This window comes from Sparus aurata, chromosome 16 (genome assembly GCF_900880675.1).
Source record: "Sparus aurata chromosome 16, fSpaAur1.1, whole genome shotgun sequence".
Lineage (NCBI taxonomy): Eukaryota > Metazoa > Chordata > Actinopteri > Spariformes > Sparidae > Sparus > Sparus aurata.
Window position 1 is genome coordinate 3,961,199 of NC_044202.1, and position 21,700 is coordinate 3,982,898.

Consider the following 21,700-nt stretch of genomic DNA (forward strand, 5'->3'; position numbering starts at 1 on the left):
CACTTTGCTTCTGCTGTAGGTGGGCGGGGAAGAGCTGCATGTGGCGAGACCCCTGAAGTTGAAACGGATGGTTACCATTGCGTAATGAAATTGCTCAGATATAATTTAACTGCCCTCCTGATTATGTGTTTGATGTACAGTGACTCAGTTTTTTTGGGTGCTGTCATACCCGACTCCTGTGAAGATCTGTGAGAGGAGTCTCCAGTTGTCTGAGACAGAACCGGCTCTGCTGGGCTTCTTTTAGTGATGTGGGGTGCTGAACGTGTTGATAAATGAGTTTGTGATAGATGTGCCAGAGACATTGTGGAAGAGACGGATCACTTAAGGCATTTTGAAAAGAAACGCCCTCAACGCCAGAGATGGCTGTTGCACGACATGTATCCCGCCCAAAAAAGCCAATCGTGTGCTTTATACCGGGAACAACATCAGCCAATGGTGTTGCTGCACTGAAGTGAGCGAGATCTGCGACAGTTTCAACCGGTTTTCGTACGACTGCAGATGGATAAGGACATCACATTAATGCAGCGGGTTGCCAGGAAAGATGAGGTTTCGAAGATTAAACATTAAACTTGCATCTGTTCAAGTTCTCTGTTGGCTTGAGCTGACGATGTGACATTCAGGCACTCTGAATTGAGCCATAAAAAGACGATGATGGTGCGAAACGATGAGCATGCGCAGTGTGCAGTCAACCTGGTCTTGTTAGCCTGAAATAAATACACAGGGCGATGCAAAGACTTGGCAGTGTGGACTGTGGTTCTGTGTTGACCCGACTCCACTATAGGAGGTTTGGCAGGGGCACCGTGTCTGAAGTCGGTAATGAGTTCCTGAGTCTCACTTCTGTCTATGGCGGCACTCATAAGAAGGTTCCTCCTTTTATTTTTTTTTTTCTTAAAAATTAACAAGGTAGTCGCAAGTGAATAGGTTTGTGGCCATTGAAGGCAAATTTAATGAGCAGAGATGAAATTAATGAACAGAATGTAGGTGTCAGGCGTCTCCAGGTGTTAGTATAAGATGAAGGCTTAGAAAAGTCATCCTTGGAAAAAGGAGCCACAGTTTACTGTATGATACGATTCTTTATCTGATTTTAATTGAGCTCGTTATGTAATATGTCCCAAACTACACGTATTTTTGCAATCATCTGATGTGACAGCAGCCGTAGCGGTGCAGGAGAGCCATTTTGGAGTAACTAGTAATGCTCCGAAGGTGTAACAACAAAGTGTGTAGACATTAGTCGACTCCACAAGAACACCAGGCACAGCAGAGTTTGATCCAGCTAAACCTTATCTTTAGCCTCATTTGCTGAGGACTAACGCTGCCTGGGGACATCCAGTAATGTTCAATAATCCGCTCAGTTTTTTCTTTTTTTATTCATCAGCCAAGTAAAAAATAGAACAGTGTGTAAAGCGAGCAACACATAATAAAAGGACCAGTGCTGTTGAGATCCAACAAACTTGTAGACATTTACTGAAAAATAACTGAAACCAGAGGTGAGCTCGAGGAATTCAGGGTGTACTGAATGGTTAAAGTGTAAAAGGGCTTTACACAGAGTCTGTCCATCACATTCCTCAGACAGACATGTCTGCTTCACCCTCTTAATCTCATTGGCCTGGTCGATAATGTGGCTTAAAGGCATTTCCGTCTTTAAGTGGTGTCAGAGTCCGTCCGCTCTTTAAAAGGTGGAAGTTCGAGTGCTGCTGCCGACAGTGTTTTGGTACAAGTAAAGGTCTGTTGGTATAAAATACTGAGCAGATTTCGAGCTGCAGATGGTGTTGTGTCGTGAGGAATGGCTGTCGCACTGAACTTCACATGCAACGCTTTTTCTGAGAATCTTTTTTTATGCCTCTACGCCGATGATGGCTGTGATTATAGTGATAACTGCATTATGTTTTAGGGGAGAACGGACAGACAGACGGTCCATTATTCAGAATGCAATATTTCAAGAACGCCTTCAGGGAATTTCTTAGAATTTGGTGCAAATGTGCCCTTGGACTCAAGGATGAACTGAATAGACTTTGGTGGACAAGATCAAGGTCCCTGTGACCTCACAAAACAAATACTTGGCCATTACTCAACAACTCGTGATAATCCTGACAATTTTTAACGCGAAGGTCTAATAGGATAAAATGATGGAGTTGATGACATTTGATACCCAAGAGGTGAAAAGTCATCTTCCCTGTGACATCATCGTATTCTGAAACAACTTGCAAGGTGGGATTTGTAGTTTTGGGGTGTGAGAAAAACAAGTAAAGCAAAATCTTTAGAGTTGCTTACATGTCATCAATTTAAAATGCTGCTTTTTAAGTACACATCCAAAATGCCGAGGCTGGGACAGTAATCCATCGAAAAGCCCTTTTTAAAAGTACAACTTTGAACATGACTTTTTTTTGCCATGTAAAGTTTCCCAACTCTCAAGTGGTAGTTACTCTGAAGCTGTAGTCAGATGTGGAACAGTAAAGTTATGCTTCTGCTCATTTAAGGTCACTGGATAAAACGGCATAAACTACATGACTGCAATGCAAAAGATCTCTTTGTAGATCCAGTAAACATGCTGTTCTTGATCACCTCAAAGAGATTTTGTCTGAAGACAGGTGGATCACTCCGTACCCTTGAAAATGGATTCAGCCACGCCGGCGCTCGGTAAGAATAATTGTGCCCTTGAAGGCCGACCGTGGAGCTGCTGGTTGTCATTATGACTCAGTGGCACAGTCTATCCTACTGGGACTGTGCAGCGAAAGTTAAGAATAAAGGACTCTGAGCGCACCACACTGTTGGAGCCATCCCCAACACTTTATTAACTACTTTGTAACCGTCACTTCAGGGTTAAAAATGTCTGTTTTCCCGCTCTGCAGCGTGAAAACAACACAGAAAAGCTCTCTGCTGCTATCTCGTCCTCTCTCTGAAACAAACTTTTCTTTAAAATTGGCAGCACAACACAATATCACTTCAGCTCTCCAGGGAGAAAGTGCCGCTCCCAAAACATTAAGAAATATGCAGGTGATGAATTTTCTTTCATTTAATAGCTTATTCTCCTGTAAGGGTCGATCTTTTGTCTTCTCACCGTCTCCAGAAAATGAAAAAAAGAAAAGAATAAAAGGCTGATTTTCTGCCTTCCTGTTTTTTTTCTTTTTGCCAAACTCGCCTCAAAAACAAAACATCCACCTCAGTCTACTTGAGGCCAAAAAAAGGCCAAGGTTTTACCTACGTGAAAGCTCATTTGAGCTGTGGCGGACGTATTTTCTGTTCGCCTCAGTTGTCGGAGGGATGTCAGGGCATCTCCTCTCCCACCGATCCAGCTGTTGGCTGCATCCGAAACCGGACGAGATCGGACAGGGAGAGCCCTCACCTCATCTCACCCTCCGCAGAACACTATTAAGTAGGAGGAAACCCATTCTCTCTGCCCGTTGTTCCTGCAGTCTCCCTCCCTGCTGGAGCCGGGAGATGGACCCATCAAGGTGACCCCAGCCGGCACAGTGTCTGCTCGGCCCGCCCACCCACCCTCACGCCATCGTGCCTCGCTCTCATTCTGTTCTGACGGCTCACGGGCTGTTATTCCCCCCCAGGCGGAGGACTTCAGAGCCGCCCTCAGCAGCTTCTCGGATGTGAGACTCCCCACCACGTTCTCCCGACAGCAGGGTGTTTCTTGGTTGGGTTTATGACAGAGAAATCTGAGAGTGTCTTCTTTTTTTTTTTTTTTTTTTTTAAGTGGGTCAAAGCTGTAGAAGGGAAATGTGTGAATATCGTCAATTACCAGCTAATACAATAACATCTCCAGACAGTTTATGATCACAGGAGAAGCCATCATCCCTATAACGCGATGATGTATTACTTAATCAGGAAATATATTATCACAGGATCAGACTTTATTACATTTTCAGTCATTTAGAGAAATGTTCTATTGAATCCTACATTTCATTTGCTCGTAACTCTTAAGGCTGTCTAATACTGCACTAATTCTCTGCAGTTCTCTGAAACAGCATTTAGCCATTATAAAATGCTTAAACTATCCACTGAAAGCAAAACTAATGAATTTCTGTGCAGTAGCGTTCTGATGATCGAAGGGTAAAACTCTCCCCTGAAGCCAAAGCTAATGAAATTGCGAGCGTGTGAGCCCTAAACTCTTCACTGAAACGAGATTTAATGAAAGGCTCTGAAGCAGCTTTTACATTTGCAATGAGACTATTTTACTTTTTGAAGACATGAATCAATAATTTGTTGCAATAGCAATTAACTTTAATCGGCGATATATGTCTGTTAATCTGTTAAAAGTACGCACGTTCTTTACTCGAGTAGTTCAGGTACTTTTAAATGACTCTGATCGAACTGATTCTTCTTTACTCAAGTGAAAGTAATAAAGTGCACGCCCTGAAATGTACTCAGAGTATACAGATAAAAAGTTTCGCTCTGAAGGACATTTCTACCGCTCACGTCAAATACTGTAAAGGTAGAATCTGTAAGATTTTATCCGATCTGTTCGTAAACGCACCACAAAGATAGTTGATCGTTCAGTCTCATTCCCAGGACGTCTAGTAATACTCGAGTATTTGTACTTCGTTACTACCCACTTGTCGTTGCACACGTTAACTTTCCCAGCACGGACCTTTTCATGTATTGACGTCGTCTTAGCTACAGATGACGATGCCGGTGAACTAAAGCAAGCAGACATGAACAGAGAACGTGTTCCCTGTGAACAGAAGCAGCAACATCAACGGTGTTTAAAGCGCTGTAAAGCCCCTGTAGATTACCGAGAGCAGCGCTTTAAGATTCTACGAGAATCTCCTCCTCCTGCTCTCTCCTGAGGTCAGCGTTCGCTGCACCACCGCACAGAACAAAAGGCCCACTTCTGAGGTGATCAATCCTGAAGTGAGAGGTGAAGAGACGGGAGTTAAGATGATGAGAGACGGGGAGCAAGACGAGCAGCGGGCAGGACTGAAGGTCACTCACACAGGAAGGAAGGAATCTTAGAAAACACACGCGTCCTCCGTAAAAGGGAAGGCTTTGTTAATGGTCCTCTGCATAGCCGAGCTAACAAGAGTCTCCTCGGACCTGACAGGATGCGGATTCATCAAAATGTGATGAAAAAGAATCAGGAGGAACTGCAGCGCTGGCAGCCGGCTACCTCTGCAACAGAGTTAGAAGACGAGCTTTAGACTCATGCTCTTCACTGTCCGTGCCAACTCCCTGCAAATATTAGCTTTGGTTTTAAACGGAAATACACAGCATGCAAATCATAGACTGCTGACAGCACGTGTGTGTTTGTATGGCGTGTTTTTGAGTGAATCCTTCTTGTTTGCGAACAAACTTGAGTCCAAGCAAATGAACGGATTGTATTCCAGTTGTTTGCGATGGTGTCATGCCACGCGGTATCTCAGTGTGTGTGAACATGTGTTTTTTTTTTGTCTCCGAGTTCCCAAGACACCTCTAAACCCTGCTAATCTCAATTCCACCGAGATGGTGCGTATAATTAGAGTTTGGATCGGCGCCAGTGTCGGCTCACGATACGCAGGCTGGCTCATGATTCCGACCCCCGCTGCATCGTGGTTGACCCCCGATTGCCCCAGTAACATCTTCTGCTCCTCGCCCCCATCCACCCATCCATCATGGCGCTGGTTCAGAGCTTATCATAAGCCTGGAAACCGCTGTCAAACCCCCACCAGCCTCCCGCCTGTACTTTTTGATTCCGTTTCATCTCATCTCAGGCTGTCTTCACTTTTTCTTTTACTTTTTGTTCATTTCTTCTTCCCGCGCCCGTCTTATCTCCTCCATCCTTTTTTTTTCTCCGTACTTCCGAAAAACCACTTCACTTCACTTCGTCTGTCACTGTGAAGTCAAAACAACTCTGATATCTCCGACTTTAGCTCACCATCTTTTAGATTTGTTCAACCAACATATTAAAATGTTGGTAGCTCAGTATTAGTACAAGTAAAAAAAGAGCTCACCCTGATTAACCTCCTAAGTTTATGTACTGTACTTGTTGCAACTGTGCAGGTAATTGACATCTCCAAAGGGCAACACACACCATTGGCTGAAGGTAAACTGTGTGTATGTCACTGTCCTATTTCTTGGCGTCAGTTTTGTTGTAGATGCATTCTAGCTCCAGTACATTTACTGCTTCCTCTGTCTGCACAGCCTGTCTGCTGCATTGCACCTGTGTCAGATGGATCTTGATACAGTGTCGTTATCTATAGCTCTGTGGTGCACAAAGCCAAACAAATTTACCGGGTAAAACATTTCCTAGATCTGCTGCGTGGTGCAGCACATAGTGCAGGCTAACTAGTTCAACCCTCTGACCAAATGGATCCAATTCTGAGCTGTGCACTTTACAGTAACAACTTTACAGCTGTGTAGAGATCAAAATGAAAGGTGACATTGAAGCTTTTCATGGAAGGTTTTCATACAGTACTCGTGGCAATGTAGTTGATGATGTCTGAGTGGTCAGAACGTGAACATGCTGTTTTACAGCTGCTTATTTCACAGTGTAAGCTCAAGGGAAGACGTCATTTTTGGATCAGTGTGCATCATGTGACGTTGACGGTTTGGCCACCATGTCACATCCAGCGTTATTCCCAAAAGGCTTAGCGCAGCAGTGTGTTGTGATGCAGCGTGAGGCTAACTTTCAATCGTATCTCACTGTCAGAGGTCATGAAACTTTAAATGTTCTGGGCACCTCGCAGACTTTTCGTCCGTGTTGCCTTAAAACATCGAGGCTGACAGTTCATTTTTGACCTCGGGTGCCTTTCGTTTGTTTGCACGTTAAAGAGTGATGAAGACTTTGTGATAGAGTCTAACTCCATCACAAGCTGGTAACTGGACGTGTTCCCTCTGTCGGTTCGTTTTCATTACTTGCACGTTAGAACATCTGTCAATACGTCATCTCTTGATTCTTAATCGAACCAAAACACCAATTAGATTAAAAACTTTCCTTTTTAATATCCTTCATTCAGACATTTTACAGCTACTTATACAGTATTAAGACAGCAGAATATGGCCTTTATTCTAGTTTAAATATGCCATGATGAAATTAAACCATCGTCTGTCCAGATCAGGATATAAACAGTAGCACAGTTCCTTTTAAATGACTCTATAATGTGATATTTTGGGCTTAAAATAACAGCAAATAATCTCAGTTATGACTTAATACGCTGGCGCTGTCAGAGGATTCAGTAAAGCCTGGTGGGTGAGGTTAAAATTGCAGAGATGGGGCTGTTGTAGTCTGTCAAAAAACAAGCCATGATTATGCAAACAGCGTAGTGGGCAGCATTGATTAAGTAGTTTACATATTAGATCTGACCAGCAGACAGAACAGGGACTAAGTGGCGCCGGGCCAGGTGTTATTCAGTCGTTAGTGACGGGAATATGAGAGCAGCGACAGCCTGCCAAACATTTTTAAACAACTGCAGAAAACTTAATTTATGAGGATGCTGACGACTTTCTCCCATTGTGTTCAGACTACTTCTCTTGACATGGAGGTTTTTTGCTCGTGCTGGGCTGTGGTCCAGTTCTGTCTCCTTGTACTCATGTTCTGTTTCTAGGACTTCCATCCTCACACTGTTCTTTCCCAAAAAGAGGGAAGACTTGCATTTTTAGGGCTGGAATGAGTCACTCGCTGTGCTGAGTGGTGAAATGCATTTTCAGTGAATTTTCTCGGCTTTATTTGAGGGTTTCCATCGTTTCTAACCTCATTCTTTTCACTCCATTTTTCAGTTTTATCTCATTACAAGCTTTCTGCAGTCTTATTTTTCATTGTTTCATTTCTGTTGCTTTTGCCCGCTCCTCTTTGATGGGGGTATTGATTGGTATTGTCGGTGAGACGAGGTGAAGGTATACAGTATGTACAGGAGGAGGGATGCACAGGTTTAGATGAGAGGGGAGGGGAAGGGAGGGAGTGCAGCACGGACAGCAGGAAGCCGGCGGTGAGGTGGAGGGGGAGTGACGGAGAGAGAAAAGAAGGGAGGGGAGACAAAAAGATGTGGTGAGTGAGAGAGAGAGAAAGAGGGATCAAAGCCTTCTCCCTTGTCAGTATTCACAGTGTGTGTCCTCTACACCCACCCCGCTGCCGGAGAGATGGAAAGATGAAGCGAGAGAGGAGCAGCAAGCAGCTAACGTTGCTTCACAGACAAAGATTTCCTCCCTCCTTCCCTCCCTCCCTCTCCTCTCCTTCCTCCCCTCCCTCCCTCCCTCATGCCTCTCACTCCGCAGTTTTCCTTCAGTGATGCTGAGGGATGATTGAGAGCTCTCCCTCCCGACAGCATTTTTAAACAGACGCATCAATAAATAAAGGGCTTGATGTAGTGCAGTGTGTGGACTGCATGTGTGTGTGTGTGTTCATCCATGTGCTTTGGTAACTGTACAGAGGATGTGTGTGTGTGTTTGTGTGTGTATGTGTGTGAATATGTTCTCCACGCCCAGGCGATCTGGCACTCCATCCCCGCTCCCCTGGGCGAACTCTTTGAACGCCTTTGTCTTTCTTTCTGCTCCAATTTCTTTCTCTTTGCTCTCCCCAAGCTTTCCTTTTTTTTGTTCCTTGCCGTCACTCGTCCCTCTCCAACATCTTTCCAATATTTCTCTTTAGTCTCATTTCCCCTCTTTTCTGTTTTTTTTCTCCTGCATCTTGTTGCTTTTTTTATTCCATCCCTCGCTCTCTTCCCTCCCTCCCGCCCTCCCTCCCCTCTGCGCGCTCTGCTGACGCACTCAATCTCTTTGGCACACCGCTGCTCACTTTGAGAATGCTCAAACACAGTTCCCTCACACAGCTCCTCTAAGAGTGTGTGTGTGTGTGTGTGTGTGTGTGTGTGTTTGTGTGAGAGAGTAAAACGCCAGCAGTGGTGAGTCCACAGATTTGCTCTGAAGCTGCAACTAACAGTTATTCTCATTGTTCATCATCAGTCTATAGATCATGTTGAAGCTGCTTTAATCAATATTTCAAATATTTAACAATGTCACCTGTCGCTCTTACTGCCCTACAGAGCAGTTTAGCATCTTTCAGCTCATTGTTTTGGTTTTTATGGCCAGCAATTAAACTATCGTCTCACTGCTCTCAGCAGCACGGTGCTGATTTCAGCAACAAAGCTCTGAAAAAAACCCACTGAACAACACCTGCTCAGCACCAGAGGTCAGGAAAGCAAAGTAAGTGACTTGCTGGTGAACAAAGTGGTGCATTTAGCACCTTTTTAAAAGACAGATAAGTCCCTTTTGTGACCAAAACAAGGCCTTGTGACCTCAGTTTACCACATGGGAAATCCAGATGAGTTCAGTCTCAATTAAAGATCTGATATGTAAGAATTCTGTATTAAAATGTCTAAAAACAACTAGATCAGTATGATTTGTTTTTCTTAGCTGGGTACTTGGATTATCTCAGATGTTTTGATGAAAGAAATAAAAGTGCTGCAGTCGGGTTGATAAAGAGGAGGACAGATAATCCCACTCCCAGAGTCAAAAAGTAATCTCTTTTCGTCTTTTCGTTGTTGTTTATCCCACCAGAAGGCCGATCCTGCACCCCTCCCCCCTAAACACTCGATGTCTTATATTTTATTTTGCGATAGAGGAGACGTCTTGTAGCAGAAATTGCACATTGTGCATTCATTTGTTTGTAATGCAAGTGTGAACCCTCGTAAGAGTCGAGAACCTCTGCTCTACATCACGACGTTGTTGTATTAATTTTTCTGGTCATGTGATGGTCATGTATTCATGTCTTCTATGTGTATTTATTTAAAACATTCCAACTTTTACCTGCAGACATATTTGCTCATGTGGCCCTTTTGTAATTGCACGCTGTGTGCTTGTGAGAACTGATTTGCATTTGTATGAATACATGGTTGCCCGTGTGCAGGTATCTCCAAACTACCTGGCTCTGCATGCAAGTGTGTGTGTGACTGCATGTGTCTACCTCTATGAGCATGTCTCATAATTAGGATTATATATGCACAGTTCGCTCTGCTGCAGTCAGATATTTGCTCCCCTTCCTCACACACAGACACACACACACTAACTACCCTGCAGAAAACTAAGAGCCAATTTAAGAAGTAGGCGACTTGCGCTGTAACTCCGCCGGCTTCTGGTTATCTTTGGAGCGCTGGCCGCTTGTCATGCAGCAGCTGCCGGCTCGCCACGCGGCATAATGAGAATCGGGCAAATTGCGTCTTCTAAGATGTCTCACGTGTCCTTAACCTGATGGTGGCAGCCCAGAGGTTTGACAGGAGGGCTAAAGGTTGAGAAGAAGTGTAGTCACTGGGAAAAAAAAACTCTGGACTGTGGAAACATGGATGTGTGGTTCAATTTAATGCCAATGAAAGGAAAACTTATATTTCTTTCCCTCCAATATTGGACTTATTTCTGCAGTTTTTGGCCAGCATTTCCGTGGGGGACAATAACATTTTAATCACCAACCTAAAAGTTCAATTCTGGGGAAGTAGCGACATATTTGTTTACGACGTGTTTGATCGTCTGTGTTCTTGTGTTTGTTGCCCTGTTGGACTCCAGTGAAGCGATGTGGCTGCGTTCCCAGACCTTCAGGAGGTGGTTTTGCAGGTAAAACATTATCATAGCCAAAAGGAATGAGGGCCAAGACTTTGCAAATAAGAAAAATAGAGCTTTTTCTTTTGAAACAACAAGAAGGAGGAGGGGGTGAACAGCTTGTTCTGGCTCTCTGTTGCTGCTGGAGACCTCTGGATGCAGAACTCATGCTGGTGTGAAGTTACAGTGCTTAAATGTGTTCTTTGGTTCAGTCTCACCGCCTCATCAACTCATTTCCAGTAGCAGCAGGCTGTTGTTTTAGCAGAAAAGAACTCTGATAAACACTACTTCCCTTACACCAGACGGCTGAGAGACAAAGTTAACGACTGGCTGGTAAACAAGAGCCAGAGAGTTCCCTCAGGAGTTTGTGGAGACCGAAATGGAGCTAAAAGAAGAATGACTGTTGGAGAAGACAAGTCTAAATAAATGCTAATGTCGCTTCCTGTCTGTTAGCTAACAGGTTTAATTAAATTTAGTGTTTACAGCTTGTTCTGCCGCCTCCAAGTGCTCCAAAATACCAATTAAGGCATTTGACATATAAGATCAGGAAAAATTCTTTTAATTGGTGAAAACACAACCTTTGCCAAAACAACAAATATGCATTCAGTAAATATAATTGCAACAGGATAGAATCACACAGTTTGCACCTCGATGCCTTAAATTGCCTCTAACACAGTCAAATTAACAATTTTACCCTTCAGAAAAGCTGTAGTTATTTCTTTCTCTTGGCATCTTATGGTAAACAGCTACTTATTTATCTGATTCTAAAAGCATAGAGTTGGTCTTATCTCGTATTCTAATTACCACGAAAATGTTTTTGCAAAACTCTAATCGTCCTAAAGCCAGAAACTTTTATCTTTGTCCTCACACTGACATTAACACAAAAACTCCTCCTGTTTTGGATCGTGGACAGTTTCAAGATGTGTAGAGCAGAAATATTTAATTGTGAATAAGCCAATGAACTTGCATATGAGCTCAGCCAAATGTCACTGTTTAAACAACGGTTTGCTGTGTGTGAAGGTAGACCAGGCTGTTTGCAGAGAGGGAGGTGAACTGAATCTATAAAGTTTGTTTACCGCAACATTCAGATGCTCCTCCATCTGCTTTTTATCCAGTAAATCAATTCTGTTGCTTTGTGCTGTTCAAGGAGCTCTGCTTATGAAAAAGGATGTTGTCTGCATGCAGATTCTCACTTCTTCTGCATCCTGTTTGCAGATCCAGACTGATGTTGCTGCCTGGCTCGGCCTGTTGCATCATTATGAACGAGGTTGATTCTGCCAGAATGCAGAACTTGTTAAAGTTCATCATGAGTTTTGGTTCATTATCTCTCCTCAGCGTTAAAACTGATTCTAAGGTTTGGTGATTTGGCAGGAAAGTCTGGGATTTGATTTGTACTTGAAGGTGCAATTTGTAAGAAATGGCCAGAAATCGAAGGAAGCTCCAAACCTGTAGGGGGCAGCATAACAGCTTACTCACTTTGGACTTTGTTGTAGCTTAGTGGGTTGTGGAGCTACACGGATGTATAAGCTGACAGGACTGGACACCAGACTGGGACTGAACCCAGCCCCTGAGACCAACAGATGCCAGTTTAAAGGCAGGTATGGAGGTGATTTACAGCAGCTCTGACCAGGACTAAGAGACTTGGGCCGAGAAGACACGGCAGAGAAGAGCCTGAATATTTTCACATCTTACTGAACTGAGGATTTATTCTTAAAATTTTGTGTTATTTTGTTTGCGTTGACTTTGAATGAAGCGTGTTTTAAGACGAGTTAAAGAGACAGTTCAGCTCTTCTTAGTTCCCTGAAAGGGAATAAACTTGGAGGAAGTGTCAGGTTGTATAGTTCTATTTAGTAAGGACAAAAAGTGTAAAAATGACATTCTGTGAGTATTATCTGTTTTTACTTTTCCTGGGTGAAGCTACAGGGGCTAGCTGGTTACCATGCTAACTTCTGTTGGCATATCTGCAACCAACCAATCAAATAACATTGCAATCACATTGCCTCAATGTCTCTAATTTCGTGATTTGAGATTTATCATCACCAACAGAAAACACAGAGGTCTTTGTGGCTTCTGGCTAAATCTAATATCTTGCACATTGCTCCTTTAATCCTCCTAATTGGTGTTAACAGATTGATATTGGAGTCAAGGACTTTTTCTCTCAGTAAAATGACCACTGGATGTATAAATTGTATTGTAACAGCCATTCAATGCATTTCTTGGCTGGTTTGTGTAGCAAATCTACCAGCCACGTGCATACTTCAGCAGCATTTGGCTGTTGGCTGGTCCTAATTTTGTGCATCATCATCACACTCACAAAAGGCTACATGTTTTGGCTCTCAGATGGTTCACACAGCGGGGTTTCTAATCATGACAAATTGTTACCCGGCACAATGAGCTGCTCATTTGCGTTTTTCATTTGTTCCCTCGTATTGACTGCTGCGGTGGCGGCGAAGAATGTACAACATCAAGACATTGGACCGGGCATGCTTCAGCCTGTTTTCATTTGTGTTCACGGTAATGAGGCAAGTCTATGGCGTTGTATTTCATTCATACTTCATGGATGTTATTGTTCTGCTATAATACACTTCATTGTTCTCGTTTCTGCTCGTCAGGATTGTTTTTATCTCTCTCTGTTTGATGAGAGCTTCTTATTGAACCCTCTCTTATACTTTATCTCCTCCACAATATTCTGCAGCAACTTTATTTTTTATCACCTCACAAATTTGCTAATGAACTTTCTTATACAAAAATAATGAGTTTGGTGAACCAAGCATTTTTTTGTTTGAAAGAGGCTGCAGAAAAAATGCCGTGCCAGCTCTGTTGCTTATTAAGTCTCAGAGGCCCTTGTAGTTTATTGCGATGCATTCAGGCAGCGTCCAGGTAAATCACGCGCCATCATCCATCAGATGACATTAAAGTGGCAGCAATCAGTTCAGAGTACTTTCAAAACTGGACACTCAACATGTGGTGTGTGAGTAGAAAGCGTGTGTGAGCGCGTCGCTGCTTTTTTTGGGTCACCCATTTAAAGTGTAACCTTAATAGTTTGTGAGAAGTAGTACAATAATTGAGTGGGTAGGGGCTATTTTTGTTACCAATTACCATGCCAATCTTTTTTTTTTTTTTTGGAGGGGGCAATGAATTGATTTATCTTTCGGTTTAAGGAAAAAAAGGAAAATTCTCCGACAAATTACCAGGGGACTCAGAGATTGGACGAAGGCAGGAAGCAATTTGAAGACATCACTTTGGGCTCTGGGTGATTGTGATGAGCATTTTTCACAGTTCTCTGACATTTTATAAATGGTTTCAGCCCTAATTAAGACAGAGATACCGTATAATATGTTTATTAGCTTGCGAGGTGCTGGTGGGCGGGCAGCTTGTGCTACTTTTGGAGGGAGCGAGGCTGGCAGTTTCAAGTCTTAAGCTTACTGCTTTAACTGCTAGTACTGTTTGTAGCTTTATGTATAACCAACATCAGAGCAGGATCAATCTCAGGTCTTGTCCAGAAAATTTTACTGTAATGCATCCTTTAAAACCAGGAAAAGACAACACTCTCTGTATCTCATATAGTGATATCTACCACTGGCGATTTTATCAAGTCTTACCAACGATGTACAACAATTTCCTTAAACTAGTGACTCGAGGGAAATAAAGGTTCATTTCCTCCTCGCCAGCTGTTACAACAGAAAGGATTGAAAGGAGATTTGGATACAGGCCGCATCAACAGACACACGCAGGAATATAATGAGCTGACTTGATCCACAAAGAAAATCGAGGACGTCATATCGGGGACACTTCTTCCCCTTGTCAGGCTTAAAGAGACTTTCCCTCGAGCTACTTTTGTAACCCTCAATAAGGATCTGATCATAATGCCTGACATTTAGAGAGGAGGTGCTAACATGTCAATAACCACCATTGACAGCCTCACAGGAGGGATGGAAACGCTCAGCAGATTAATTGCAAGCTGCGGAGAAGTCGACCGGGAGGTTGTCGACCTCCTGCCTAAGCCTTGACCCCCACATGAACGTGCACTGACGCATAAATGCCGCTCGTGATTTTCTACCGCATGGGCTTTCAAGTCGGATCGCAGCGCTGCCCTTTCTACTTACACCTACTCTCTGCCAAGGTCGTACTGTAATGAGACAGAGGCCGATTGATTGTGTTGAAATGCCTCTGATTTTCCGTCTACCTGCGTAATTCCTCACAGGGAAACTTTGTCGAGCTCCATGGTAGCAGTTTCACTTTCATTGTGAGCGTGAAGTGTTCACAGATGCATCTCAAACAAACGATCAGTTAGACTTTTTAGACCGTCTTTTTCCCCTCCCTTGTGAGTTTTTGTCACATTTCTGTCTGTTTTCGCTGCTCGTGTAGCGGCTGCAGGTGTTTTTTGTTTCGTTCTGAGGGGCTTGCTGCTGGTATTCTTGGTGTCTTGACACTCGACGCCGTTTGTTTCTCGTTTCCTGGCACTTTGGCTGCTTTGACAGTCGACGACCCAGGTGCATCGCCTTGTTTACTGTGGTCTCTGGCTTTCATCCTCCTCCTCCTCCACATTTTCTCCCATCGCCTCCTTCCTTCTGCTCCTCGCACTTCTTTCAAACATCCTCATCCTCATCTTCCTCGTGCCTTCTTCTAATTCTCTATAATTCCTTGTTCTTTCTCTCTGTCTTCAGCTCCCTTCTCAGCCTCCCCCACCTTCCCTGGTAATCGCCTCCCTCCTTCTATTCCTCTGGCCAAGGTCCATGTTATAAATCAGACCAAACTGAGACTGTTCCTCCGCCTTGTAGTGATGCGAAGAAGTACATTTATTCAAGTAAAGTTTAAAGGGTTGTTGTACTTCTTAAGAGACTGAAGCCATGATACAAATCCGCGGTTTCAAGTCTGCGATCTGGCGTCGATCAACACACTGCCATTGAAATTTCATCTCTTTGTATCACTTATAACTGAAGGAGAAGAAAATGGAAAAATACAGTTACACTGCAGCACTTGTACTTGCAAAACAGTATATATGTACACTGCAATATTGTTCTGAAAGGTTTAAATACTTCTTCCCCTCTTGCCTGCATGACGGCCACATTGGCGTCACGCTGTGCATTTGATTTGGAGAATATATAGTCCGTGTTTTCCGGTCACTGACCTTCACCCTCTTCTTCTTCTCCTTCTTCCTCCCTCTCCCTAGCAACTACTGAGAGAGATGCAGCAGATGGCCAGCCGGCCTTTCGCCACCATCAATGTCGCCTTGGAGACGGACGAAGAGCCACCTGACCTGATAGGAGGAAACGTCAAGGTGAGCACAACCTTTTTTTTTTCTCTTTGAGTGATCAGCGGCAAACCCCCGAGATCTCCCCCGCTGCCTGGCCTGACAGGACGGCAAACGGGGGGGAAGCTACCATCCATCATCGGGGTCCTCGCTCATCCCTCCCTCAAGTGGGACTTCAGTCTTTCTACCCGTCGACTGCAGTTTGTGATTACAGCCACGCCGCGGTGATAGATATTCCTCACACCATCTGTTTAACGTCATTCCTGAGTATGAACTGTATAAGATGATTCCATTAGTTTTCAACAAGCCGAGGAGGCTAAATTGAGCTCACTTAAGGAAGACGAGTATGAAGTGTAGTGCCAGTCTGGGTCCACCTAATGAGGGTCAATGCAGTGTACATTTGCCGGGGACGGTGTGAAGGCCGGATGATGATGATGAAAGCGGGCCGCTGATGAGTAACGGCACATTATAGCAGTTATAGGCAGTTATTGTGGAACGACTGTGAATTCTAATGAGAGTGAATCCAGTTAACCCTGGAGTTAAACACATGCAGATGAGAGTAAGGTATTATAGATTAAGACTATACTTTCGAAATGAGATAAGAGTTTCGTTCCAACATCGAGATATTCTTCATTTTGGAAAGAAAAAGTGATTTAACGCCTTTTTCTTAGGAAACGTTTGCTGGCATTTTAAAATGTAGACCATTAGACGACTATTAAAGTCGTGCTGCATCGTACAAAGCAGCCTTTTCTTATGCTGCATCGAACCATCTGTGTTTTTTGAGATACTGACGGTGAAATCCAAGGTAGTCCAAGTTCTGTCCATCTGGATAAACAGGTTTTTGGAACAAAGAGTGAAAGACAGAGGCAGCCTTATACAAAATCATGACACTGTTGATGGCACAACTTTTTTATCAGAACAGGTCAAGTTCTGGTACTCTATAGGCCCTAAAGTGAAGATTTGAGTCGCATGATCTAAAGAATAAAGTCACCCAAAAATGAAAATTGGGTTTGTTTCTACGTACGCTGATGAACAAAACATTTCAGGAGCTTCACAGCAAAACAGCGTCGCAGTATTCTTCTAAATAGCTGAAAAAAATCCAACTCGAGATGTCCTGAGATACCAAATTGACTCTCCATCACTGTGGGGGTGAGTAGATAATTTTGGGCGAACTTCTCCTTTCAACTGAAGCCCGACACGAATGGGAATATTACCCCCAAGACTAGACAAAAACCCCAAACCCCTCATCGCTTAGTTTCTGGTGGCACTGCTGTTGTTTCAGTCCTGCTACAAAAACTGAAAGTAAATGTGAAGTCAAGCCAAAGTTTTCAACCGCATAATATTTGTTAAACCAACATTTGTCCAGAGAATGAAAACTCAGAAAGAGAGGTTTGGGATACTACAAAAAAAAATAGATTTTCCATGCTTCCAAATCACAAAACACACATTCCTTCAGTAATGATCGTATCCAATCCACGCCAAGGTTTGGAGATATGTTTGTATGAAACTTCTGTCGCCGCCGCAGTGTTTGGACATGAACAGACTTTTTTTTGCTTTGTGTGTTTGTGCTGCTCAAAGCACCAGAAAGAAAAATGTCCAAGTTACTTTGAAAAAAACTAGTAAAGCTTCGCTGTGGACGGTTTTTATTGGGACTATTTTTAAAGAAAACTCTGCCTCACATGAATGTATTAAATGATCTCTGCTGAGAAGTCAGACGGCTCGAATGTTATGGAACTAAATTATGGAGTTAACGAGACACACTTCCGTGTACAGAGGAAATACCTGCTGTCTTCCTCACAATGGAATTAGTGGAGTCGCAGTCGGAGGAGGAAGTTGTGCACAGTCTGCAGGGTTTATGAAACAACACTGATGATTAGAATAAAAACAGAGTAGTACATCAAGTACATTTCCACCACGGGGAGAAAGTAGTTCCAATGAAATTCATCTGCGTTTGACTTCCTCCGACAAAGTGAAGTGAAATGAAACTCAGAATTCGAGGTCTGGAACTCAGGAAAAGATCCGGCAAGCCACATGCAGCGAGCCAATACCTTTTCACATTTTCATTTCCATTCAGTAGCTTTATGCTTGATAGAAGTCTTTGTTTTTAGTGTCGTGTCCCTCGGCGTCTTCCACCAGCAGACGCACTGGGATGCAGTCAGGAATACCAACTCGGACAAATAAACTTCAGATTTTGAAAAGATTGCAGCATCGTTTTCCAATCAGGATGTCCTACCCGAGCCAAAACAATAGTCCACAAACCAACGATGTTTGCGTTGCGAGCTGAGATGACGTACCTGCCAACACTAGCTGTTGAGATATTGAGAGATTTCCTGGGGTACTGGCAGATCTCTGAAGAAGTCCGGCCAGCTCATTTCTTTCTGACTCCACGATCGAACATTCGTTTCAAACCTCTTGTCTTCCGTCCAAACAAGTGGCGTCACTAAAAGCAATTAATCTCTCTCTAATCAAGGTGAGAGCAGAAACTTTTACCAGATTAGCGGAGAGAAATTGAGGACGTTTCAGTGTAGAGCTCCAGCACGGCGCAGGGTATCTGCGGCGATGTGGTAAATTCAAGCATAAAGAATCAATACGACAAATTAAAAAGCAGCAGAGATTGAGCCCGCTGAAGTAGCGGAAGAGTTGATTTTAAATGTTAAGATCAAGCCGAGTTGGAGAGAGGGGTGGTCGAGAAGACTTTATTATGGAGAGGAGTTTGATGCGCTGGCGGAACTGAAGTGGGCATGAGCCGATTTAAATGCAGATACGCAGCACAGAGGCAGGCGGGAGGGAACATTTAAAAGCAGAAATTGTGCAGAGTTATAGAAATTGCAGTTGAGTATTCGGCGGGCACGGAGCCGCAGGCAGGTATACCTGTGACTGTGCACTTTGTGATAAATGACTGAATGCAGATGTGGTGCAGAATTATAGGGCTGTTTCGGCAGGGTGACTCGGGGGCCCCTCGGCTCTGACAGGGGCCATGCATCTCGAGGGGGCTCGGCTCACGAACACAAGGTTACTCCCGGCGAAAGGCTGCCGGGCCCCTCGGGAAGATCAGCAGCTCATCAGAAACTATCCCGCCTCTTCACTTCTCTTTTGTTCTCCCTCCTCCTCCACTCGCTACTCTTTACTTCTTTCTCCACTTTCTCATCCAGTCTCCATTTCGTCCCTTTTGCTAAACTTCCCTCCTCTCTCCTTCCTTTTCTCTTTTGGTGGCTTTGTTCTTTCCATTTATCATATTTTCATCTCTTTCTGACTTTTTCCTCCAGAACTTTTCTCATTCGTTCCTCCCTGTTCTCTCCTGTTTTGCTTTTTTTAACCCCCATTCATCTTTTTTCTCTTGTTTTATTTGTATCATCCTTTTTCTCTCTTTCCTATCTCTTCATCTCTTTCGGTATTCTTCTCTTCCATCTCCCTCTCTCCATCCTATGTTTGTCTCATCTCTACCCTCGCTTTTTTTATTCTCGTAACCTTTGTTCTCTGTTTCTTTTCTTTTCTTTTCATTTGGCTTCATCATCTGTTTTTCTGTTCATCCTCTCTCCTGTTTGTCACCCCGACTTCTTCTAATCTTTTCCAAATGTTTCTCTAAGTTTCACTTTTCTTCTTCTTGCTGTTTATCATCCTTCTTTCTTCTTCTCTTTTCGTTTCTCTTTGTGTCCTCTTCTCTCCTCTCTGCTCTCTCGTCTCCTGTCTGGCATCCTCACTCCACCACAGTGTTCTCCTCTAATTTACTAGCCCTTTACTGATCCTATCAGCCGTCTGGGGTTTTCTGTCGGCCTTATCTGCTGGTGAGTGTGTGTGTCTTTGTGTTCTCCTGCATGTTTGTGTGGGTGTCGTGCAGAAAGAAGAAGATGCGGCGGGAATCGGGCGCCCTGCCCACCCCCCCCCCGTCGTCCGTCTCTGCTTTACCTTTTCTTCTCCACTTTCTTTTCTTCCATTCTTCCTGGCCTGCTCTCCTCCTCTCCATCAGGGCAGGAGCAGCCCAGCAGCAGAGATCCAATTTAGATCTTCCTCCTCAAGCTTTCTCTGCCTTCACCAGCTCAAACGGTGAGCGCACACCATCCTATCTCCCTCCCGGCTCTCAGATTGAGCGACTCGGAGCAGGTTCCTTCCCCTTGTTTCCATGCTGTTTTATCAGGATGCTACAGTAGTGTATTAAGACCCGCGATCGGAGTATACGGGGGGGCCGAGCGCCTCACAGCAGGCTGAAGATCATTAAAGTTGTTTATAGCCGCGGTGGGAAGTCCAAACTTGCTCCGCAGATGAGATATATTCAGTCTGCTTCTGCCAAATGGAGCTTGCGGCCCCGGCATCATGGGCAGATGATTACCTTTGTGACGCCTCCTGCTCTGCCTGTATTTATAGATACCGTGGGACGAGAGAAAACGGGACATGGGATAAAAGGAGGGGGAAGGGGTGGAGCAAAGAAAACCTGCTGTGGTTTATCTGACGCGATTGCGGCGCGCCGTTATCTTCGCCCCGACGTGTTGCGTGTGACATTGAATTATAGGCATTTAGCGGATTTTAAAACCCACTGTACAAGAGCGATAACCTTAAAGTTCACGATTTGCAGGCAAAGAAAAGAAGGTCAAAGGTCAAAACTGTTCTAATTGAACAGGGAAAACTCGTGTATCATAGATTCTGAATCAAACGGGCTGAGTCACCGTTTTGTCGAGATTCACGTGCAGAAGGAGGCGACAGCTGACGCCAGAAATGTTTTCCATATGATGTTGTGATGACAAGATTACAGCTTGAACATCTGAAGGTTTATTCATATCCAAAGATAAGTTGCCTGTGATGTTATTTATAACATCTTTCACAGCAAGAATAGTGTTTTCTTTTTTTACATTTCTGTAGTTTTCCAGGAAAGCAGAAATCGAGCGGCGATGCTGCGTGAAGCCACCTGTGACTCGGTTCTCCTGAATAATTTTCACTTCAGCCAACAGTTCAGAGAGAAGTGAGGTGAGAGAAAGAAGAGGCAGCGCTGAAGACTGAGCGTGTTTCTTATTTGTTTACAGTCATCAGAGACGTGAAGCTTCTCGCCTGTTCAGCAGAAGTTACACATTATTTTAACACATCGAACTAAATTCTCGTCGTCTTCTGACCCTCGAAGAATCGGTAGCCATGAACTAAAACACACCCTGCTTCATCATCTGTTTTACTCTAAATGGCATCATGATTTAAAACTGAACATCATGCTGTGTTGAAGAAGACTTTAAACTACAGATTGAGATCATAAAACTCATGAGGGATCTGATTTATTGTAGGGACGTCGGACTTCTTCTTGAAACCAGTGGAGCCGCCTTCTGCAGGCTAGAAGAAAGCCTGCAGGTTAAAGGCACTTGCGCGTTGGTTTCACTTGGCAGAACCATCAGTTCCATCTGTATCTTACACATCCAGTGATCAGAACTTGTGTGCTGTCAGTTCACTTCGAGCTGCCTTCACATCACATCATGATTCTGAGTCGTGTTTCCGGAGTGGGCAGTGTTTTAATTCTGCTTAAATTTATCTTGTTTTTTTTCCGCCGTGTTTAGTTTAAGTACATTGCAATATGGAATTATTATTTATTACAGGCTGGCCAAACATTTTCTTTCAGAAGCCGACTGAATAAAAACTCATCAAAGTTGGCTCAGTGGAAGTAGCTGTACCTGGTGAGTCACAGCAACAGGGAGCTCGACTCGCTCCCGTCGCTGGCGGGGGAAAACTCGTCTCCAGCTGCTGCTAAAGTAGAGATGAATGCAGCGGATGAAAGCGGAGCAGCATGCAGCAGCAGTGGATGCCCACATCAGTGTGTGTGTATGTGTGTGTGTGGGCTCGACAGTGATCCTACGTGCTGGGCTAATTACTGGAGGTAATTTAACAAAACCTTTCGCCGCTCTGCCTGGCCGGTCTAGATAACTCTCCGGAGTGGTGCCGGTGGGGGAGGCCGGGCGCGGGGGG

The 21,700-nt window shown here is 44.0% G+C and overlaps 1 protein-coding gene across 2 annotated transcripts in view; it reads left to right on the forward strand.

Annotated features, from left to right (window-relative positions):
* The window catches only part of atrn (attractin), a 136,437-nt gene that overhangs the window by 98,900 nt on the left and 15,837 nt on the right, over positions 1–21,700 (forward strand). For both annotated transcript variants that reach the window (XM_030443643.1, XM_030443644.1), the window contains exon 27: positions 15,683–15,790. In XM_030443643.1, coding sequence (XP_030299503.1) covers positions 15,683–15,790 — 108 coding nt within the window. The remainder of the gene's footprint in view (positions 1–15,682; positions 15,791–21,700) is intronic.